General features: G+C 45.1%; 1 protein-coding gene across 1 annotated transcript; it reads right to left on the bottom strand.

Moving 5' to 3' along the window:
* Positions 1-518: 518 nt before the first annotated feature.
* On the bottom strand, positions 519-4,339 carry LOC119185979 (uncharacterized). Its single transcript, XM_075884267.1, has 3 exons — positions 4,285-4,339; positions 2,932-3,029; positions 519-1,398 (listed from the first exon to the last, which is right to left on the bottom strand). Exons 2-3 carry the CDS (start codon positions 3,021-3,023, stop codon positions 1,125-1,127), a joined length of 366 nt encoding a protein of 121 aa, XP_075740382.1. The 5' UTR covers positions 3,024-3,029; positions 4,285-4,339; the 3' UTR covers positions 519-1,124.
* Between the last annotated feature and the right edge of the window lie 11,655 nt (positions 4,340-15,994).

Raw genomic sequence — 15,994 nt, 5'->3', positions numbered from 1 at the left:
TCAAATCACGGCCAGCCTCGACGGAATTGGCGTTCGTTCGGTAACTATCCACGCCTCACTGCAATATGCAAAAGACCCGTTTCGTGCGTTCTCACTTCGTCCTGCGAGACTTTCTGACGGCTAAGCCAGAGAAGCGGCACACGGCACCACGCGTTAATTGGCGTGACAACACGAATTACAGACGACAACGACGATGACAAAGAAGCATAGAAGATGAAGGGGGAATACTGCGCTCGTGCTCCATATATGCAAGGACATGGCCTGTATACTTAGGGTGCCATTGCTGACCAATGGCAGCTTTTTGAACGAGGATCCTTTTATACTGAAGCACGTTTGGATTTGAAAAGGAAGACTCGCTCAACTCAGAGCGAAGGGAGTGCATTGGAGTTTCATGAATTATGGGATATAATATACGCTGCAGTGACACAATCGCAAGTAAATGACCTCATGCGCACTTTCTTTAATGTTCGCCTTCAAAACAAAAAACAAACCAAAAACACGCTATGTGCGCCGTGCAAACATGTCTTAGGGTCACCCGGAAGCATATTTCTCCGTCAGACTGAAAAGAAGACATTTGAGAATCGCTGCTACTCGATCACGCCCGAATATACCCTTTAACGCGGAGATCTCTCGGCTTGCGCAGTCACCTTCTTTCCGGGCTCCACCCGTTGAAGCTTTCCGACGGCCCCTTCAGGTTTCACCTCCGTAATGAGAGGATCCTGGTGGGCAAGGCCACCCGCACGAGCACTTGGATGGCCATGGCTTCTGATAAGGTGAGCCTTGGCGTGTTCTCTCTGACGATATCTCAAGCCGCACACGCCACACTCGTAGGGCTTTTCTCCGGTGTGCGTCCGCATGTGTCTATTTACGCAGGACTTGGTGTAAAATGTGGCTGGACAGAGGTTGCATTCGTACGGTCGCTCGCCGGTATGCACCCGTGAGTGGCGCCTCAGGTCGAACTTGTGTTTGAACATCTTCTGGCACAGGTGGCACTGCCAGGGCTTTTTCCCGGAGTGTGTAAGCTGGTGTCTGGCCAACGTTTGCTTCAGGGAGAACTTGGCCGGACACAAGTCACATGAGAATGGCTTTTCGCCCGTGTGTACGCGGAGGTGGCGAATGACAATTCATTTACTGGCGAACATTTTGCCACATGTAGGACAGCCGTGGCGTTTTTCTCTGGTGTGAGTGAAGAAGTGCTTATAGACGCTGCATTTTTGCGCGGAAGTCGCCGAGCAGCACTGACAGACATGCAACTTTTTCCCGGCATGTGTCGCTAGATGACGTTGGAGCCTCGCGTGGCTGTTCAAAACCTTGTCGCACACTTCGCACTTGTGGTTCCTGACGATAGTGTGCTTCCGTTCTGGCTCTTCCTGCACCACGCTTTCGTTGGCACAACACCTGCGGGTAAAATAAACATTATAAGACATGCCAGCACAACGTCGAGGTTTGCTTTCACGGTGACGTATAGACATTATAAAGTTCTTAAATATTCAACGATGAGTATCGCCTGATACCTGGTGTTTTTAGCTTTCTTGAACAAGACACGTTTGGCCCCGCATATATGGACATCCATTAACTTGCCTATTTATTTGTGTTTACTGCTGCGTTCTTTGTTTTGTTTTTCTTGCCTGTTTTCCTTCTATTTTCCCTCTCTCTGCGTATCCAGATCAAATAATAAGTCACAGCTTTGCCGCAAGGGCGAAGCAATAAACGCGATAGCAAGATATTGGAAGTCATGCGCAGAATGGCAAACACAGCGAAACGCGCCCCACGTTTTTCAAGCAGAAATGACACATGAAACGTACTCACAGGTACCTATGAACGCGAATAAGCGTCTCAGTTGTTACTTCGCTGTGTCTGAAAAGCGTGCCCTTTTCGGGAACCGAGACTGTGCAACGATTACAGCGACCTTTCTGCGGCCGGTAACTACAATAGAACCTTTTCAGTAAAAGCCCAACGTCAGTCAAGAAGTATCATCCCCCCCCCCCCAACCGGGAGATAAGGGCGTGTGAGAGATCGTCCACCACCTCCCCTCCGCAGGCCTAATTACGCATGGAAGATGAGAGCCGCCACGCGCTCATTGCGCCATCTTGTTGATAATTCGGAAAGCACGATAGCCCCCCCCCCACCGAGATGTCCGCCAACAGCGGTGAGTGGTAGATATATATAGCCAGCTGTTTAATGTTAAAGGAGGTGCTCCTCGGTGGCTCAGTGGTTAACACATCGCATTCAAAATTCAGAAGTTCAACATTCAATTCTGCACGCCGGAGTATTTTTCTGGATTTTTCTTGCGTTTATATATATAATGTAGTGAAAAGGAATGCCCACTACTGCAGCGACATGGACACGTTGGCGCGAGGCACGAGCTAAGACTGCCTGGTTGCTGCTGCGACGCTGCCCGTACATCCGGATAGCTCTTGCTGCTTCTGTACCGACGCTGATAGCGCTTTTGATTTTGCATTTACATTATAATATATATATATATATATATATATATATATATATATATATATATATATATATATATATATATATATATATATATATATATAAAGACGGCGATGCCCACGTCACCGCCAGCGGCAAATGCGGCGAAGAGTGTCCATGTAATAGCTACCGCAATGATAATAATAATAGTGTGTCACTGAACCCGAGAATAGAACCTAACTTTTATTGATGCCATTCTTACAAGCGCCATACGCACTTTTGTTTTTGCGTTACTCCTAGCCTAATTAGTCCCTTATTATGACGCGTTTTCTCATTTGAAGTTGCAAATGGCACAGATAAACAGCACACAAAAGAGATTCGCAGTTTATGTTCCTTTAGCTACAACCTTGGGGATAAAGCGCAAATATTTGTGTTCCTTTCAAGTTTTCTTTTCATCAGGTGACATAGTTTAGTAAGTGCTCTTTTTGAAACGTAAGAGCTCACCGCATCTTGTCAGTGTTGGAAGCTCCTGTTCCAGCATCACTTCCATCTCCAGTGTCACTACCGTGTCCAACGTTCTCACGTTCCCGCTCCATTGATGGCTGCGTGTTCAGAGAGAGAAAAGAGAAAGTTAAATCCACATGCTCAAAGACAAGGGTGTAGCCAGAAATATTTTCTGGATGGGGGGGGGGGCGTCAGGCAAACTCAATTTTTGTATGTTCGTGTGCGAATATGAATGTGTGCCCGCCTATATACGCAATGAATCTTTAAGATCTTCGGCAGGAAAAGTTGAGCCCCCTACCCGCTCTCACTGCTACCCTCCAGCTATGCGCGTTGGCGATTCATCAGAATTTGCGAAATGGTCCGCGCAACCCGGACTCGCGAACGTAATGGAACGGGCGCACGCAAGTGCTATCAGTGCATTTCGCTAAGTCAGTGTAACAGTGAGTCACTCAGTGTTGAAGCCAGTCAGGTTTCAGTCAGTCAGCCAATGTTGTGGCCAGTCTTTTTTTTTTTGTTTTTCTAAGAAGCCTCACTACCTATGCGCATACTGCAGTGACGCAGTTATTCGCTACAAACTTCACTGTTTTATATTTTCTTCAGAGTGGGGATTTGTCTCAGCTCACACCACTTGTGTTGCGGCCAATACCATTCGGAAGTTGTAGGCTCGATAAGGCAGATGCAATGCAACGAACTCAATGACTCTGTTAATTAAATTAAAGTAAGATGTCGATCCCCGCCGCGGTGGTCTAGTGGCTAAGGTACTCGGCTGCTGACCCGCAGGGCGCGGGTTCGAATCCCGGCTGCGGCGGCTGCATTTCCCATGGAGGCGGAAATGTTGTAGGCCCGTGTGCTCAGATTTGGGCGCACGTTAAAGAACCCCAGGTGGTCTAAATTTCCGGAGCCCTCCACTACGGCGTCTCTCATAATAATATAGTGGTTTTGGGACGTTAAACCCCACATATCAATCAATCAATCAAAGTAAGATGTCGAGTAAGGGAACGCATGAAACGAGTGAGCGACATGACTTCCCGGTAGAAAAGAAGCACGGAAGACGTTATCAACAGAACAAACTACCTAAAACATCAATTATACCGTCTTGTGGCGTCATATTAATGCACCAGCGAATTCAGATGCGGCGTGGAAACGTAAAAATATAACCTCTCAAAGTAACGTATGCGCTCACTTCAAACGCGAACAAAAAGCGCGATTTTCTCGGCGACCTTACGGCAATCCGCAAGGCTCTCCGGCATCTGCTCAACAGTATTCACCTCATGAATTTATTGCTAAATGACGGCACAGCACCCGAGTTCCAAGGTAGAGCTGTTAAACACGAATACAAAACAAAAGTTTTACCTTTAGAGGACGAAAGAAAACACGTTGAGCAAATGGCGGCAACGCAACTATCCGATTGAATGTGTGCGCATGTGATTGTTTTACTTTTACGTTCACAGATGGCAGCACTACCTTGAGCATACATTGAAGTGTGCGCTGACTGATCGGCGCGCCGCCGCCGAGAGTTTTCGCCGCGCCGCTGCGAACTGATCGGCGCGCCGCCGTCGCCGCCGATATTTTTCATCATCGCAATCAGCACGCCATTTATGCGCCAGTACTGACTTTTCACAGATTTGTCTTTTTCTTTTTCATCTTGATTTATACCTTCGTTTCACATTTATGTATCCAGTAAAAAAAAAGGCTTCTTAGTTATCTTCATCCAGCTTCAGAGACCGAGAGTACCACTATGAACAGCGGCACAAGTTCGGCGGCCGCTACGTGAAATGACATATTGGACAAATTGACAAAAAATAAATGTAATATTGTGTAGTTCTTCACCTAACGCGCTGCATTCGTGCTGCACTGCTACCACTTCATTTCTTCTGTGTATACGCCCTGTTTCGGGCACGATCATAGGCTGCCATCTTGGACTGACAATGATGCCGTTTTACATCCATATGAATTTTATATATACGTTGATGGTAGCATCATGGAAGCTTGATAGAAGCTTCTGAGAGCTGGTTCAGAGCGTCTTGGTGCTCGCGCTTTACGCCCTGGTCTTCCGAAAATTCTCTGCAGGAGAAAACAATGGACAGCTTGCAATAATCTGCTAGGCAGCTTTTCTGTAAGGTTAGTTGTTCAACCAAGAGCTCTCGTTCACAGGCTGCTTTTCTCACTCATTTCGTTTTTGCCATTCCTTTTTTTTTGGATCTTGTTGTGCTCGCGTGCCTTCGCTGGAATTTGGAGAGGTGACATTTTGTTGTACTCACGTGCTCAAAATGAGAAATAAAAGCAGTCTGTGAACGAGAGTTTTTGGTTAGAAAACAAACCTTACAGGAAAGCCGCCTTGCAGATCACTGTAAACTGACAGACTGCATGTTCATTGAGTTCAGGGCAGTCCGAAGAAATTGTCGTCTTCATCTCTGTCCGCCAAATGGGGGGGGGGGGTTGTGGTTAGAAGAAGGCGCCTAATTTCTGCAGCCCAGCAGGGAGCGCCGGGCGCAGAGAATAAGCATTAAAAATTCGAGAGAGAGAGAGGAAGTCAAACACTGCCTTTTTTTATCAACCCAGGAAAGAGAGAAGGTGCACATTCAGTTCGTCACACGGCAAGAGAGAAACATAACGTAGGTCACAGAGCAATAATACGCACAACACATCACAGTGCAATAACATTGCATCGCATGCGCAGAATAGGGTCTGCAGCGCTAGGCAGGCTAGGGCCTGTGAGAATGGAAGATTTGCAAGCACCACAGAGTGTAGGAAACATACCTGACCAGTGATCCCAAGCTCTCGGCTAATTGTTCAGCGCGTCTTGTGGCACGTCGAACAAATCAAGCAGCCTCGATTTCAAACAACTCTTCCTAGGCCATCAGTCTGTCAGGCGTGTCCAAAGAGTTTTTGACGAGGGGAGCCAACAGCCCTAAAGAATCCGAAGTATGACTTTCGTGTTGTCGCCGCTTTTGGCGCACCTCAAAAGCGTTGATCCGGAACAAATCAGGGTAGGCTTAGCTGCAATCGCCCCCCGCGTCCAAGCGGCACCCAGCCAGGGAGGCCGATCTTAACATGTTTTACAGACACACGCACACAAGCACGCACAGTTTCACACCGAAAAGGAATCGGTAGTGGTCGCATTGACGTACGTAACGTGCATCTACTATAAAAAGGCGTGCAGTGTATGCGATAGCTTTTTTTTTCGAAATTCTTGTAATTCAAGTATATTTACATTATATAGCCGAGGTATGAGGCGGTTTTGACTCGCATATATTTGGGTTAAAGTACTACAAATATTTATTCGCCGCGCATGACTTCTAGAAATGATACTCGGACAAAAAGGAAATCGCCCCAAGATTTTCAAAACTAAGTTTGCTCGTGGCAGTACTTATGCTCTGTCTGCGCTTTTCCATGGTTCATGAGTGTTAAGCCCCGCTGCCGCTTCTATAGAATGGTGTACAATAAGCCATATCAACGCAGTTACAGGAATTTCTTAAGACTACCAAGCATAGCATCAACAGGCATTTTCCCTCCGGCATATTTTGATTAAAAGAAGCGACATATTTTTGCTGAAAACCCGACTTATGCACTGGGGCCCGGTGCACAGATGTTGCATGTTGCAACTCTTGATAATGGCGAGTGCGAAGACGGCAAGTAAGAGCCTCTATGTTATTGTCTGTGCGTCCGGTGTAACGAAAACCTCCAGTATTGAGAGTGTTGGGTTAAACCATGCACTTTGCCCATTGCTATTTTTCATCATGGCGTTTCTGAATAAAATTTTTGAGTGGTGCTATGTGGAGCACGCGGCAGTAGTGCCGATGTGCTATTTGGTGCTGACACAAAGAGAAAACTAGCTTGTATCTCTTCTTCAATGAGTCCTTCAATTAACCCTATTCTAGGGGGCTGCATAGAAGAATATACGCCTGACACACTTGGAAAAGTAAAACACATTATAAGAGACCACTTCTGCTAATTGAAGGACTTATAGACCATCACCATCTAGACTGTGGTGTTCTGCAGAGAGATGTTGAGCCAATGACGCGCCGCATGAGGTTTTAAATTTAATATTGATGTGTCCAGACAGAAATAGACTCAGCGCATTCGCTAGCAGCCTGCCCTGTGTACCGACTGTAAGTTTTTTTCAAAAAAGCTTTTTTTTTTGTTTTTAGTGAGTTAAATAATTTTGAATTGGCGTTCAACTGATCCCAGTCCTCGGATGTGTTTAAGTGAAGGTGGTTGGTTTATACCTTAAGCAATGCGTCCTAGCATTAATTGCAAGCTCAGCAGATGCGAGGAACATCTAGACAGCATATCCAGCTCTCTAAGTACTTATTCAAATTATTCCCGTGCAAGTATTAGCTTTAGTCATGGAATTCGAATACTTTTAGAGTGCACCACGTGGACATCTTGTGACACTCTGAAAGGATACCGACGTGTCAAGCTCCTCGTTAATTACAGCTGAAGATTTATAAATTGATACACCGCAACTATCATGCGAAGTATCCGCGAAAACAAAAAAGGTATGCTTCGCGGCGGATGAGTTGCAATTATAAACCAACACATGATTACTGGTTAATTAAACATGGTCCCTCAAATACTGCTCAGTTAGTTCATAACTGTGACTTTTCTGTCATGCAACATTTTTTTTTATTTTATGGATTCTTTGCTTTTGTCGCACAGGTTGGTATCACTTCCCGGTAAGGGGAGAGCTGCACGTGGTTTAAATGCACCTGGGTAGGGTTCGCATTTATTGTTGACTAAAGCTATAATAATGTGGCACTCGAAATGCCCAAACTTAAAATGAAGAACTTTAGGAATGCCGAAATTTAAAACACCGAAAATCAAAAAAGCCGATTATACAAGATACCAAAAGTGTAAAATGTCAAAAAATCAAACCACCTAACTATCCAGACGCCGAAATATGAAAATGTGTGCGTCACCTAGCTATACTGGAAGATGAAGTATCTAGCTAAATTAGAGGTTACGCCAGCACACTCGTTCACCCTCATTTCCAGTTGTCCCTTTACATTTATCTCAAGCCTTCTTAAAAATAGCAAACTATAAATTTTTCCACCTCCAATCGCACATCGGAGTGATTTCTTGCTTATCGGAAACAGTTTGCTCTGTAAGCAGTGGGGTTGTCGCTCTCTTGACGATGTCTTCAAGTCTGGCTTGCTTTCTCTTCATGGTAGCAATAAACCGAAATTGCATGGCTGTCGTAGATCACTTTCTTCGAGATTGTCATGCGAGTACCTTCTACAGGAAGGTCGGTAGTCACTCTGTCGTTGCAGTCTCTTCAGTTCTCGCACTTGCAATAGTGATTAGAAAACACCTTCTTGTCAACAACATAAACATAACCACAACTGCAAGAAAGTATTGGTTTTCCTTTTTGGTAACACACCCAGCCACATCTTCGTCCATTTCCCTCCGAATCGGAAGTATTCGCGTGCATGGTTCAAGGAATTTTCGGCAATACGTCTTTTCAGCATTTTGATTTTTCAGCATTTGTTGTTTTAGTTGTTTTGATGCTATGGCATTTAAATTTTTCACCTTTTTGACATTCGACCTTTTAATAAATCGGCATCTTGATTTTCGACATCTTGATAGGGACCCAAGCTAATACTTCCTAATAAACCACTTCAATAACTCTGCACAAATCTTAATCTGTTCTCTAAATGCTCCTCGCTTCCACACAGCTTGTATTTCATGCTAGGATCTATTGTTACACGTGCAAGCACACAGATAACTTAGATAAGCCGAAGATAACTAGTGAATAATTTTGTCACTTAAAACAAAAAGTAAACAAAAACTTTCAGTCAGTACGCAATGAAAATAACTACTAAATCGACTGTTCAGTATATTTTACCTAGAACACGTCAATGTTAAACTTACGACCACCTATAAGCAAAAAAAAAGTTTTTTAGTAAAATTTGACGCCAGTTGTCGACACTATTTTGCATTACGTACGTTTAAAATTATTTTTTGCCTACAGGAAAACTACTTGACAATTCGTTAATACAATCTATTTCATGACACTATTTCATGTCACTGTCTATGGAAAAAATCTCTAATATGGGCCATATTTCTCTTCCTTAAGGCAGCAATAAACACCCATGAAAGGGTTCGTAAGAATTATTTGAAGTTAAAAGGACACCCGTGTTCAATTGGACAAACTTTTCTTTATTTTAATATTGGAGTGAGTTAGTGAAAATATTATTCAGATTGTAGAACAGACTTTTGGCAATACATTTTACGAGTCAAGCTTCAAGCTTTCCGAAAACAATTCGCTTGCGTCTTACGGTACTGAAAAAATGTATGTCAAGAAACATTTCAGGAGAAAATCCCTTGCTCTATAATTAGATGATCCTTTTTTTTAAGCTAATCTCTAATGATCGAGCGCCAAGGTTTGGAGAGATGGCGTGGAATAGCCCAGTGATAACACTTAAAGCTGTTTGTTTGCTCCAGGTTGAGGTATAAAGTTAATTTTCACTTGGAGCCTCATGTGGTGTAAATTTTCTCTCAATGTGGACCAAAATAACGATTTTCTTAAGCCCTTATTTTTTTCTCACAAAAAAAAAACTTTAGTCTTCTAAAAATATAGGCATAATATACCCCCCCCCCCCCCCCAGAGCAAGCATTTTCTTACTTAGGTATTTATGCATAGCGCAAGAACACAAAGAAATAAATCAGGGGCAACGTCAGGATTATTTTACTGGTGGGGCACTCATGATAAGTGAGTTCCTTAAGGGTGAGCAGGGAGGCAGGGAACTTAGCCATTGTGTTGTGACTATGTTCTCTCTTGGGGGGGCAGTGGGGGGCGAGTGAAAATTGAGGGGGGGGGTAGCTCCAGCTCTCCCGTGCCCACACCTTGCGCCGCTACTCGGAAAAAATGCAAACAGAACATCTCGGCAAGATTCTGGATGCTTGTATGACAGAAAAATAGCAGCAATAATGTTCAGCTTTTAACAACTGGCACAAACAATTTTGCTTAACATGAAAACCAAATTCGCCATTCAAACGAGCAAGGTTATAGTAAATTTCGCAAACAACACTCAGACTACACTCTGCGAAATACGGAACGATCCCACGTATGGCATAGGTTGCCAAATAAATAGAACTCAGTCAGACTAACTCAATAACCATATATAAAAATATTTTGCTTTGGACTCACTCGGACTGAGACTAACGAAATTTCTCTCTATTTAAACTCGTTCAGACTCAGACTCAGCGATGTTTTTGTCAGCCGGATCCACTAATATTTTCCTCAAGTATACCCACTCATACTCAGACTGATCAAAACGTTCCTCCAGCGGACTTACTCGGACTCATAGACTAGCTACAACAGACGCACTTGGACTGAAAATGAGCGATATTCAACTTGCTCTGGCTACAACAATAAACATCGAAAGAGCACCATTGAAAAAAACATGTGGAAGAATTGGAATTGCCAATCAACCAATATATATATATATATATATATATATATATATATATATATATATATATATATATATATATATATATATATATATATATATAGGAGAGGCCTTTGTTGTCCTGCAGTGGACTACGTCCACTGCAGGACAAAGGCCTCTCCCATGTTCCGCCAGTTAACCCATTCCTGTGCTTGCTGCTACCAATTTATACCCGCAAACTTCTTAATCTCGTCTGCCCACCTAACCTTCTGTCTCCCCCTAACCCGCTTCCCTTCTCTGGGAATCCAGTTAGTTACCCTTAATGACCAGCGGTTATCCTATCTACGCGCTACATGCCCGGCCCATGTCCATTTCCTCTTCTTTATTTCAACTATGACATCCTTAACCCCCGTTTGTCCCCTAATCCACTCTGCTCTCTTCTTGTCTCTTAAGGTTACACCTACCATTTTTCTTTGCATTGCTCGCTGCGTCGTCCTCAATTTAAGCTGAACCCTCTTTGTAAGTCTCCAGGTTTCTGCTCCGTAGCTAAGTACCGGCAAGATACAGCTGTTATATACCTTCCTCTTGAGGGATAGTGGCAATCTACCTGTCATAATTTCAGAGTGCTTGCCGAATGTACTCCACCCCATTCTTATTCTTCTAGTTACTTCAATCTCGTGGTTAGGCTCTGCGGTTATTACCTGCCCTAAGTAGACATAGTATTTTACAAATTCAAGTGCACTATTACCTATCTCGAAGTGCTGCTCCTTTCCGAGGTTGTTGTACATCACTTTCGTTTTCTGCAGATTAATTTTAAGACCCACCTTTCTGCTCTCCTTGTCTAACTCCGTAATCATGAGTTGCAATTCGTCCCCTGAGTTACTCAGCAATGCAATGTCATCGGCGAAGCGCAGGTTACTAAGGTATTCCCCATTAACTATTATCCCTAACTGTTCCCATTCTAGGCTTCTGAAAACCTCCTGTAAGCACGCGGTAAATAGCATTGGGGAGATTGTCCCCCTGTCTTACACCCTTCTTGATTGGTATTCTGTTGCTTTCTTTATGAAGCACTATGGTAGCAGTTGATCCCCTGTAGATTTCTTCCAGAATGTTTATATATGCTTCATCTACGCCCTGATTCCGCAGTTCTGCATGACGGCTGATATTTCTACTGAATCAAACGCCTTCTCGTAATCTATGAAGGCTATGTATAGTGGTTGGTTAAAATCTGAGCATTTCTCTATTACCTGATTGATAGTATGAATGTGGTCAATTGTTGAGTAGCCTGTTTGAAATCCTGCTTGTTCCTTTGGTTGATTGAATTCTAATGTTTTCTTTACTCTGTTAGCAATTACCTTCGTTAATAGCGTGTATACTACAGAGTGCAAGCTGATCGGCCTATAATTCTTCAAGTCCTTGTCATCTCCTTTCATATGTATTAAGATGATGTTAGCGTTCTTCCAAGACTCTGGTACCCTTCCCGTCAGGAGACACCTCGTAAACAGGGTGGCTAGTTTTTCTAACACAATCTGTCCTCCATCTTTCAGCAGATCTGATGTTACCTGATCCTCACCAGCAGCTTTGCCTCTTTTCATGCTCTCCAAAGCTTTTCTGACTTCTTCTATCATTACTGGCGGGGTGTCATCTGGGTTACTGCTAGTTCTTATAGTATTAAGGTCGTGGTTGTCTCGGCTACTGTACAGATTTCTGTATATATATATATATATATATATATATATATATATATATATATATATATATATATATATATATATATATATATATAAATGGCACAACGGGAGCGTTGTCAACAAGGATAAATATATTTATTTCCCAACAGTTTCGGGAGGGTTCCTCCCTTCATCAGGGGATAACTCATTCCCTAATGAAGGGAGGACCCCTCCCGAAACTGTTGGGAAATAAATATATTTATCCTTGTTGACAACGCTCCCGTTGTACCATATCCCATACCTTCAAGAAGACTAACTGGCCCATTGAATTATTACTCCCACTATATATATATTATGAAGTCTTGGTTTGGATTACCTTTTATTATGCCCGAGGAACCGGCAGCCGACAGCTACGATGAATGAGCCAAGATGATGATGCTACGTGACAACAATGAGGATGCATGAGCCACACATGATAATGATGATAATGTACCGGTGAAGAGGATGTGTATACTAAATGCCCGCATCAATTCCCCCCACGTGAAAGCGGCCAGCCTGGCCGCGGCAAGTCAAGGGGACAAAGAACGTCGCATGAAGGGCTTCATACGGGAGACATGGACGACCTCTGTAGTACGATAACGGCGATCTGCTGGGGCTACAAGTGGCGTCACGCGATAATTCACTGGTGAAGTCTGTTCAAGAACTGTGTACGGCCTTATAAACTGAGGCTGAAATTTGTCACACAAACCAGGTGTACGAACAGGCGTCAAAAGGATCACTCCGTCTCCAGGTTGGAAGGATACATCACGATGCGATTCATCATAAACTAGCTTTCTGTCTTGCTGGCGGGCTTCAGTGTTTATACGAGCTCGTTGGCGGCACTGTGCGAGTCGTGAAACGTATTCCTCTGAAGAGGATGGAGATGAATCCGCTTGGCAGGTAAAGAAGGAGACGTCCAGGAAAGAAGTAGGGGAGCGTCCTCAAACTAGGTAAAATGGCGAGTAGCCGGTTGTTCGCTGAATGGCCGTATTGTAGGCGAAAGTGACGAATGGTAGAACAACGTCCCAGTTTTTGTGGTCTGGTTGAATATAGGCGGCGATCATGTCAGCAAGAGTGCGGTGGAATCGCTCAGTGAGGCCGTTAGTCTGGGGATGATAACTAGAGGCAGTCTTGTGAGTTGTGCCGGAGGCCTGAAGAAGTTTGTTAACTAGTTGTGAAAGAAAGGCCCTTCTACGGTCACTGAGCAACACACGTGGAGCACCATGACGCAGTATAATGGCTCGGAGGATGAAATCGGCAATCTCAGAAGCTGAACCAGTAGTAACGGATGCCGTCTCTGCGTAGCGCGTCAAATGGTCAATGGCTGTTACTATCCACCGGTTTCCAGCAGCACTGACTGGGAGGGGGCCATAAAGATACGCCTACAACTTCAAATGGTGTGGCTGGGCACGGAAGAGGCTGTAGTGTATTGGCGGGAGCAGATGTTGGTAGTTTTCTACATTGGCAGGTAGTGCAGGACCCGACGTACCGAGCTACACTAGTGGTAATGCCTGGCCAATAAAACCGACTTCGAAGGCGATCGTAGGTTTTATGGTAACCAAGGTGACCAGCAGTCGGATGGTCATGAAGTGCCCTGAGGACTTCGGACCGAAGCGATCGGGGTAGAACAGGAACCCAGCGCTGACCGTAAAGATGGTAAATTTTGCGGTACAGCACCGAGTTGTCCAGCTTAAATTGCGAGAGTTGGCGACGGAGCCTTGCATTAGGTGGACGGGAACTGCCAGTGAGGTACCTATAATACGTCGACAGTATGGGTCAGCCAACTGTCGAGAAGGAAAATCGTGCGGGTCGTCCGAAGGCAGCTGGTCCATAGAGGCGAGAAAGGAAACCGCCGTAGACGTGGACTCCGAGGGCGTGTTGTGCAAATTGATGGCGGAAACCCCGAGTGGAGTCGCTGGTAGTGGGCAGCGAGAAAGAGCATCGGCGTCACTATGCTTCCTGCCACACTTGTACACGATCTCAAAATCATATCCTTGGAGGCGTAGAATCCAGCGTCCGAGGCGTCCAGACAAGTTCTTGAGTGTCGAAAGCCAACATAAAGCGTGGTGGTCGGTCACAATGGTGAAATGGCGGCCATGCAGATATGGACGAAATTTTTGTACTGACCAAACGATGGCGAGGCACTCCTGCTCGGTGATCATGTAGTTCCTCTCGGCTGCGGAGAGGATGCGGCTGGCGTATGCAACGACTCGCTCTCACGAATAGTTGTCGCGTTGCAGGAGCACGGCTCCTAAACTGCGGCCGCTAGCGTCTGTGTGTAGGAAGGTCGGTGCATCATCGTGAAAATGAGCAAGTACAGGGTCGGTCGTGAGGGCACTCTTCAACCTGTCGAAAGCCGATTCACATTCCTGAGACCACTGAAAGGGCATACCGGAAGCAAGTAGCTTATGAAGTGGTGCGGCTATGGAGGCAAAGTTTTGTATGAATCGCCGAAAGTAAGAGGCGAGACCAAGGAAACTTCGCAAATCTTTTGGTTTGTCAGGGCGAGGGAAGCGAAGCACTGCAGCAGTTTTATCAGGGTCTGGGCGAATTCCGTCCTTGCTCACAACATGACCGAGTACCTTGATAGATCTGCTGGCGAAATGGCACTTTTTGGTGTTAATTTGAAGACCAGCGCCCGCAAGAAAAGTCAGGACCTCGTCCAAGCGTTGCAGATGTTGAGGAAACGTCGGTGAAAAGACAACAATGTCATCGAGGTAACATAGGCAAGTCTTCCATTTCAGGCCATGCAGCACGGTGTCAATCATGCGCTCAAAAGTTGCGGGCGCATTGCATAGACCGAACGGCATAACATTGAATTCGTATAGGCCGTCCGGGGTTGCAAACGCAGTTTTTTCTTTATCATCTTCGTGCATGGGGATTTGCCAATAACCGGAACGCAAGTCGAGGCTCGAAAATTATTCAGCCCCCTGTAAGGAATCTAGGGCGTCGTCGATGCGTGGCATGGGGTATACGTCCTTTCTAGTGATCTTATTGAGTGCTCAATAATCGACACAAAATCGTACGGAACCGTCTTTTTTACGTACCAAAACGATGGGCGACGACCAAGGACTGGTTGAGGGTCGGATTATCTCCCGTTGGAGCATATCGTCTACGTTTTCTTCAATGATTTTTCGTTCAGCTAGAGAGACGCGGTACGGACGGTGGTGCACAATGCATGTTTCGTCGGTCTGAATACGATGTGCTGTAGCAGTTGTCTGGCCCAGGCTGGATGAATGAACGTCAAAGGAGTTTGCATGCTTTTCCAACAAATCAAGCAGCTGCTGCTTCTGTGGGTCATTCAAGTCTTTGTTGATGGCTGCTGTAAAGACCGAGGAAGCAGCATGATCTGCAGAATGGCCTTTAGAGGAGACAGGGGTAAGAGACACAACGCACACAGGCTGCAGATCGGCAACGTAGGCAACAGTAGTGCCCCGTGGCAGTAAAATTTTATCTTGTGTGGTGTTGGTAGCAGCGAGGACAGTTGATTCATTGTTGAAGCGAGCCACACCTGATGCCAGAGCTATGCCTTTATTAAGGCAACACGGTGACGGAGTGACCAAAATGTCACCAGAGTCGACGTCGTTGGACAAAACTGTCACTAATTGATGTTCGTTTGGTGGTAACTCCATGTCTACTGCAGCGATGAGTCGAAGTGGCCTGTAGGTTTCGTCGTTGAGCAAGTGGTCCGTGTCAGTAAGATGGACGACACGTTGTGCACAGCAAATAGCCGCAGAAGCAAAGGAAAGAAAGTCCCAGCCTAAAATGAGTTCATGGGAGCACGGGGATAGCACAGCAAATTCTATATGATGAAGAATTTCGTCGATTAGTACACGGGCAGTACAGAGAGCGGAAGGGCGAATCATTGTTCCCTGGGCTGTAACCAGTGTCGGTCCATCATAAGGCGTCGTGACTTTTCGAATACGGGTACACAAATCAGCACGAATAACAGAAAAC

Source organism: Rhipicephalus microplus, unplaced genomic scaffold (assembly GCF_043290135.1).
Source record: "Rhipicephalus microplus isolate Deutch F79 unplaced genomic scaffold, USDA_Rmic scaffold_25, whole genome shotgun sequence".
In the NCBI taxonomy this organism is placed as follows: Eukaryota; Metazoa; Arthropoda; class Arachnida; order Ixodida; family Ixodidae; genus Rhipicephalus; species Rhipicephalus microplus.
Note: the sequence above shows the minus strand (reverse complement) of the source record. Positions and strands in the feature narration are given on the sequence as shown.